General features: G+C 36.4%; 1 protein-coding gene across 1 annotated transcript in view; it reads right to left on the bottom strand.

Moving 5' to 3' along the window:
- Positions 1-3,817: 3,817 nt before the first annotated feature.
- LOC122798671 (zinc-binding protein A33-like) overlaps positions 3,818-8,624 on the bottom strand; it is a 1,060,809-nt gene continuing 1,056,002 nt past the window's right edge. Inside the window, exon 6 of the mRNA XM_044067764.1 lies at positions 3,818-4,892. Within this exon, the coding sequence (XP_043923699.1) occupies positions 4,369-4,892 (524 nt within the window). The 3' untranslated portion in view covers positions 3,818-4,368. The remainder of the gene's footprint in view (positions 4,893-8,624) is intronic.

Here is an 8,624-nt window from a genome sequence, read left to right as displayed (position 1 = left end):
TCCAATAGAGTTATGGTCCGCTACCCAGACCACCTTTAATACAATAGAAAACTGGCTTTCTGAATGTCGTCTGATCCTAAATCCCCAAAAAATTAAAATGCTGTTATTTCCACCAACACGTAGGTCTACCGCTTTCACCTTTACTATAAATTCAAATGATGGCACAATAATCTCCCCTGACCCCTCTACAAAACTATTAGGTGTCATCATAGATAATAATCTAAAATTCGACCTACATGTTAACCAAACTATCAAAACCATCAATAAAAAACTAGGGTCACTTTACAGAATAAAAGCCTTCCTAACTCTCCAGCTAAAATTGCCATAGCTCACTCTCACCTTCTTTCAACCCTTCTATATGCATCCCCTCTACTCTCGAATTTAAACAAGACTGCCCTTAACAAACTCTCAATTTGCTACAACCACATTGCCGGGTTTGCCACTGGGCTGCCTTTTAGGACACATCATTGCATCAATCTAAATCAGCTTGGTTGGCTTGAACTACCCAGCCTAATCCAGTATAACCAACTGATTATGGCCTAAAAAATATTATCACCCCCTATAACAATCCTAGACCGCTTTGATCCTCTAACAAACTACTAATTCAAAAATCAACAAGCGTTGACACCACCAACCACGAAAGGCGGACCCTTTGTATATAATCCACAAAGTTTATCATAAGTCCAATTTTACAGATTTAAAATAAAAATAAAAAGTTAAACGCTACAAAGCGTTTTTCGTCCAGATTAATATCCGGACTTCTTCAGACAAAACACTAGCACTAAAGTCAGTTAATGTTTAAATACAAACAGGTAGCCACAGGTGTTTAGCATTTATTACGCAAAATTCTAATTACACCTTTTTAAGGCAACAGGGTCTAAATGTCCCTGTTTTTTACAAAAATGTTTATAATTTCTGCAAGTTTTAATCAGTCATTAGACAAACAGTTTTACTGAAACTTGTTGTATTGCTTATTCACACTAAATACTTGATTATATAGCCCTTACATACACCTTAGATAAACCCTGAAAATGCGTGTTTAATATAAAATAATGAATTTGTTTAAAAACGTTAAATAAAAATAATTAACTTATAGATAGCGTCTGTATCCGCAAGTGTTATAATCCTGTTTATAAGAGAGTCTTCTATGCATAATACATAGTTACACTGTCTCTCCTAGACGTATCTATGTTAAAAAATATATGAATATAAGTAAAAATATAAAACAAGTTATACGTCTCTTCAAAATTGTCAACATGCAACCGACAAGGCACACAAACAAGCAAGTGAACATATAATATATACTGAATGTTAAGTTAATCTCTCTTTAAAATAAACAATAATAATAATAGTGGCTATTTAAATCATGCCTAAATATTATTAAATCTTGATCATTCCTATGTGATTGTTAATAATTAAATAAGTGTATAATAATAAATAATTAAATATAAATTTTCACATTAAATTAATTTATAAAAATTAATTCTTTAAAAATTAATGTTTAACAATCATTCATTTACAAACCAGTTAATTATTTAAAAATTATAATGTGTGTAGATATATGGCCTGACTGATACACAATTTTTGGTTACGACTTAGATAAATAGGGAGTGTGTTCTCCAACAAAAAATAAAAAAATTTGTTTAAAAACTAATTATACATTTATCTTAATAAACTTTTCATTTTTAATACGCATGCAAGTGAGCATAATTCGTTAAGTCCTGGTTCTCTGCATGCTCCCAATCGTAACTGCCAGCATAGTTCATTCCTTTCTAATTCCAATTTCAGATAATTATCGTTCAAAAAATTGTGTTCTTGTACATTGTTTTTAATTTGATTAATTACCATAAATTTAAAACTATGACCTATGTGTTGTGTACAGTGCCTCGCTAGGGCGTTTTCATTTTTATTCCTTGCAATTGCATAAAAATGCTCATAAATCATGTCCCGTAAACGCCTATCTGTTTTTCCTATTTAAAATGATGTGCACTGTGTACACTGGGCTAAGTATACTATTGCCTTTGAATTACAATTAAATGTTTCTTTGACAAAGAACTTTTTTTTCCTGATGATGAACATTTCTGGTGTTTCAATATATGTACAATACTTACATGCCCCACATTTATGTGTACCCCTGTTATTTTTCTTCACATTAGGTTTTGTTTCCAATAATTTTTTCATATTTACCCCCTGTCTATAGGTCACAATAGGGCCAAAGTTTAGAATTTTAGCAAGATCTTTGTCAAGTGCTAAACAGTACCAGTATTTTCTCACTATCCTACGTATATCTAAAGCTTCTGGGCAGTATGTAAACGTAAATGCAATAGTAAAATTCTTTTGAATGTTGTCACATTTTTTATTTTTATTTTAAATCTGTAAAATTGGACTTTTAATAAACTTTGTGGATTATATACAAAGGGTCCGCCTTTTGTGGTTGGTGGTGCCAACGCTTGTTGATTTTTGGAGTTTGGCGTAGCCTTACAGTGTTCCCAAACTACTAATTCAGACTAGCAAAATTAATAACACAGCCGGTGACTCTCTTTGCAAACTCTGTAAGTAGATCCTGGAACTCTCTTCCAGCTGATATTACCTTACTTTCCACCTTAGGTCAATTTAAAACTAGACTCAAACAACATTTGTCACTTAACTGGCTATGTCACTGTATCAAGCCTGGCTAACTCTCTCTAGAATGTGTAATAATCTGTTAACCAGCTTACTGTGTAATTTAATTTAATCCTTATTTATGCTCGGGATTAACTCTAACCTGTGGAACTTGTTTAACTTGCTTACTTATGTAATCTCTGTAAATAGTCTATTTATAATATGTAATACTGGTATTATGTAATGCTGTATCTGCTTACCCTTGGAGCTTTTCTCCCCGGGCCTCCGCTGAAAATGGACATGCATCCAGTCGGACTGTCCCTGTCAAAAATGTCAAATAAATAAATAAAAATAAAATAAATTTACTCCAATCAATCAAAACATGGACAAATAAATGAGACAAAATACATACAGGAATGCCTATAACTTGACAACTCTGGTATCCTAACCAACAGTCCTTACCCATAAAACTGATGCATGCAGTATTCAGGCTGTGCATGCAGTGTTCAGGCTGTGCATGCAGTGTTCAGGCTGTGAGTCAGTGAGGCCATGCATGCAGTGTTCAGGCTGTGAGTCAGTGAGGCTGTGCATGCAGTGTTCAGGCAGTGGGTAAGTGAGGCTGTGCATGCAGTGTTCAGGCTGTGGGTCAGTGAGGCTGTGTATGTAGTGTTCAGGCTGTGGGTCAGTGAGGCTGTGCATACAGTGTTTAGGCTATGAGTCAGTGAGGCTGGGCTTGCAGTGTTCAGGCTGTGTGTCAGTAAGGCTGTGCATGCAGTGTTCAGGCTGTGAGTCAGTGAGGCTGTGCATGCAGTGTTCAGGCTGTGAGTCAGTGAGGCTGTTCAAACTGTCTGGTGCTACTTATTCGTTCACTACCAATCTTAAGCATTGTGTAGTTAATGCATTTTTTGATTAGAAAAAAACACCACAGGAACATAATCCTTTATTTTTATTTGGCAGTTTACTTTAAGATAGAACAGGTAATTAAGTTCCTGATAATAAAAATTTCAATAACAGAAGTTGTAAGACATTCTTCTTAAGCTGAATAAGCAAGTATAATATTTTGCAACAATAATGTTTAGCACATACTTCATTAAGCAGGTGTTTGTAGCTTTTTATCAAATTTAAAAGTCTAGAATGTTAGATAAAATTCAGAGCAAATGTGAACTGATATCTAAAGTACTACAGTTTCAACTTTCCAAGGCTGCTAAGGAATACTAAGCAGAAATTTATGATTGCATATGTCCTGGAAATCGGTCGTTATTTCCTTTCTTATGTACATCATGTAAATGCTCTCATATAAGTTTACCCATGATGCTTTTCACACACAAATCTTTCCACAAGCAGACATTTCCATATGTATGGCTCAAGTAATTGCCATGACTTTGACAATATGACTTTTGGAAGCAATAATTTCCATATGCAGTGATATATATATATATATATATATATACTATTCAGCCTTTTACTTGGAGGGAATGCAATTTTCTATTAAGAGTCATGTAAAAATGTTGCTTCAGCACCCACTTCCCCCCCTGTAGTAAATAACACTTGTGTATTAAGAGTGCAGTACAATGAATTAAATTAATTCAGCTGTTTAATTATCCACTAATATCTGTTGCTATTTCTATTGTGTACATGGCACTATTCTAGCAGTTTTGAAACAGGCATGTTTTTACATTGTTCTACAGTGACTAAAATGTATTTTATAGACATTTGGATACATCAATAGTTTCCTTGACAATAAACGTTGGTATGTGCAAATCATCATTACAGTTTTAGGTGAAATAGGTTTAGTGGTTGTGAATTACCAACCCAAAAAAAAGGGTAAAGTTTCTCTTTGAAAGTATCAGTAAAGGTATAGATGTGGGACATGTTACTGGCATTGTAAAATGACACCTGACCTCCCTCATAGTCCAGGTATACTCCAATCCTCTGTGATTTCACACACAGTCCAAGAAGTGGGTCTGACAAATGCAGAGACCAGTACGTCTTATTCCACGGATATATTACCCAGTATCCATCCTCTGGATCCATTGCAAACTTCCCCTTCCTGCTGCTGGACTCTTTAGTAACACCTACATCCCAGTCAGTCTTGGACCCCACCTCCACTTCCCAGTAATGCTTTCCTGATGTGAAGCCCTGTGATCCCAGCACACAGGGATGTGAATCATATCTTTTAGGGTTGTCAGACAGCTGTAGTTTAACAGCACCATGCTTCACACTGGTAAGTTCCTCAGACAGAGTGAGCCCAGGATGTGCTGTGTTAGGGTCCAAAGTCAGATGAGACAGGCCTGTGAAAAGAAAGCAGTTCATGTTACAGGTTTTGCCTGGATGGAACGGCCGAAGTTCATAAATGCCACAAATAGTACACATTAGTACATCAGAAGTACATTTTTCAATACAAATTAAAATGTCTTTGCTGAATTATTCCCTAATAATGTTCTACTCCCTCAGGTCTACCAGGACACAGAACATAAATCCCATTTCAATTAGTTGTGGTCCATGAGGATTAATGGCATCAAACTCTGAGATAGTTATTTCAGAAATAAAAATCATGTTTTCTAATAAACAAACCAGTTGCCTTTAACTGGATTCATATTTCAACTTGAAAACTATCTATATCATGGAAACACAATGTTAGAAATTACTTAGGACAACCAGTTCTAGACCAGCTGATCTGTCTTAGATTTCTACACAACTGTCAGAGTCAAGGACCAAATTTCAGTGTGTGTGTGTGTGGGGGGGGGGGGTACAGGGAATATGTACCTGTGGCTGCTTACTTCCTTTTTTCCACAACCACTTGTTAATAGCTTGATAAGAACATCTTGCATATCAGACTCACAGTCATACAGCTGGGGTTCTAGATGGGAGAGAAGACCCATACCCAGTGTCAGCACAGAAGCATGACTGTACCTGCATGGCTGTGATGTTGGGTAATCTTAGAGAGGTTACTCCAGTACTGTTAGCAGTCACCTAGCTGTGGATAGATATCTACTCCTAGCTCCTTGTAAGGGGATTTCACTTTGTGGGTTTGAAGTGACCCCAGAATAGTGTACATTATTTGTGCACTTGTATCCGAGTGTGGACATGCATGCGTTTGTTGTGATCACCAGTAGCACCCTGTGGCGACCTGAGGAAAAATGTCATAACTAATATTTATGTAAATAAGATTATACTTACTATAAAGACCATATCAGAGAACAGAGACATAACCAAAATGTTGCCATCTGCTGTAAGGAAAACTAAGTCAAGCATTTCAAATCTTACTTTGAAATTAAAATGAACTTATGTCTTATTCCTTTGAAGTTAGAATTTGGAGTTGAGGAGTCTGGAGTAAGCATCCTGCCTATTGTTTTAAGGCTAAAGTTAATGACCAGAATTTACATGTGGAATGTCCTTTATTGCTCTAAGTATAAAAGAATGCAAATACAGTGTCTGTCAGCTTAGGAACCAGGAAAGTGTAAAGAAATGATGTAATGTTTTATCAGAACTGAAGTTTCATTTAAACAGTGGGAACCAGAGATTAAGCATTTTGATCTTGGACCATCTAACTCAGCACTGCCTTGCTCTTAAATAAGTTATCTTAGAAGTATGTTTTCTTGTAGAAATAGCTAGGACTATAAAGATTAGACTTAAGTGTTTTTCTGTTATGTCAGAACTGTACTACAGAATTATTTTATGTGTCTGTGTGATCTCTGAATTCTTGAGTAGCATTGCATTGTAGTAGTATCATCTTGTGTTTTAATTATTTATTATTAAATATTTTAAAACATTTTACCTGTGGCTGGTTTATGTAGAGATAGGTTAATCTCTAGAGTACATTGCATATTTATAGAGTTTACTGTCTAAGCCACTCCTAAAGCTTTAGCCCTGGGCTATACTACTAACTGGATAATAATACTGCACAGTATTAATTGGACACCCTTTTAAGGGCCTTTGGGTAGCTGCTATGTATTAGATAGTGGTGGCAGTAATTACTACTGTATAATCTGGGTAAAGGGGCATAGCTGGATAATCTGTGTCAGCCTTTCCCAGGAGTGTCTGTGAAGTTGTATAAATACTTATCTCAAAGTGTGTGGGTGTGTGTCAGCTACTTGGGCAGGGACACGAAGCACTGGTGGGACAGAGAGGGTAGTGGGGGTGAGCTTGCCAGCTAGGCTGAGATCTGGACCCTTTAGCTGTGCCAGTGGGGAGTCTTACTGGGGACCTGGAGAGCAAGGAAGCAACCAGCTCCAGACTGACTGTGATCTCTGTGTGCACTTAAAGGAAATTGTACTTTACTGTGTGTATTTGTTATCCTTTCCTCATATATGAGACGCCCTCCCTGGTGTTAGTGGTGAGGATTGAGGCTCCTTGATTGCTGGGCCAGGGCACAGCCGTCACAGTATGACTAAAGCCTTTTTGTTCAAAAATAGTGGGTACAGTTTGCAGCATATAGAGTTCATTGTTCTGGAGTGTAACGGTTTTATCTTTGACAGATTATATTATTTACAAGTTTCAGGTGTAGCTATGGGCACTTATTGTGCCAATAGCTATGCCGATCTTGTTATGGTAGAATGGGAGAGTAGCAATATATTTAATTTGATAGGATGAGAGGTATGTTTCTATCATTGGTTTGTGGACAGTCTTTTTTTGTTATGGGGAGGTAGTGTTGAGCAACTGAAAGATTTTTTCGCAGCTCTGAATAATAGCAACAGATTTTTTGAAGTTCTCCCTGAACTATTCCATTCACAGATTGATTATCTGGATGTAGAAATAAGTAGGGAGTCAGATGGTGTTTTTTTCCACTGGGATGTACAGGAAAGATCGTTATTAACCTTCCTATGTACACCGTAGTAGCATGCACCCAAGACATGTATTTTTCAATGTTATCAAAGGACAGGAAATGCGGAGTTCTAGAGTCTTCCTAGAGACTAAGTTTGAAGCGGGTTTAGAACAGATTAGATTGGATTTTATTATGAGGGGTTACGGACAGTTTGAAGTTGATGGGGTCTGTTTGCTGAATAGAAAGTCTAGAACTACCAAGAGGAAACCCTTGTGTTGATCAGAGTGATAGTAATAGGTGTAATAATGATCGTACTATGTGTTTAACTTATAGTACTGATATTAATATGTTAAGGGATATGAATGCACAGAATTGGCATATATTACATCCAGATGAAGAGATAGAGTTGGCAGGCTCTAGGCCTGAGTCCCAAGAGAATGATCAAGTGGTGGGCATGCGGTGATGCAATGCATGCTCTTTTTGTACTTACATAGATGAGTCATCCTGACAATGGGAGGACTTATTACATAAGGGCAGCACCAGACTAATACAAAAATTTGGTGTATTTAGCCCACTGTAAGGTAAGCACAGTATTTTATGTGGGCAAAACAAATAGGCCCTTGAGAGAACATATCAGCATATCAGAGACCATTATTATTGTGCCTGCAAGGGCTTCGATTATAGTGCTATAGCAAAACACATAAAAAGTAAGGGGGAGGAACATAGTTTCCTCTTTCAGGTATTAGAAGTTGTACATGAGGGTGTGAGGAAGGATGATTTAATGAGACAGAATGCATTGAGCTGCACTGGATTTTGAGTGTTACAGCACATAAGGGGCATGGGCTTAATGATTTTGTCTCTTTGAAACCAGTTCTGAAATCAAGGAAATTAAAAAGATGAGTTTGAAATAATAGTTTTATGATTTTATGTCATCTTTATCATTTTTATGAAAGTTTATTGCGTTAATCAGCATCAATGGTGAAGTGCTATATTGTTATATTACAGGATAAGTGCATTTTGTTTTAATGTCATGTGAAAGTTTTTACTCCTCTGATTGGTTGATTGAATAATTGATTGGATTAATGTTAGTATTTATTCATTCAAACTGTGTCATTGTTTTTACTGTGGCCTGATGAAGCAATCTTGATATTGCGAAAGCACTTACCATTTCTATTAATGTTCATTTTGCTTTTTTACAGTGGTTGCTGTTTCGAGTCATGTCAGCTGTGTTTCTGTAGTCTTTATTATTTTTCCAGTT

Source organism: Protopterus annectens, chromosome 3.part1, assembly GCF_019279795.1.
Source record: "Protopterus annectens isolate FY-2018-M chromosome 3.part1, PAN1.0, whole genome shotgun sequence".
Lineage (NCBI taxonomy): Eukaryota > Metazoa > Chordata > Ceratodontiformes > Protopteridae > Protopterus > Protopterus annectens.
The sequence above is the reverse complement of the archived record's forward strand: the minus strand, read 5'-3'. Positions and strand labels throughout refer to the sequence as shown.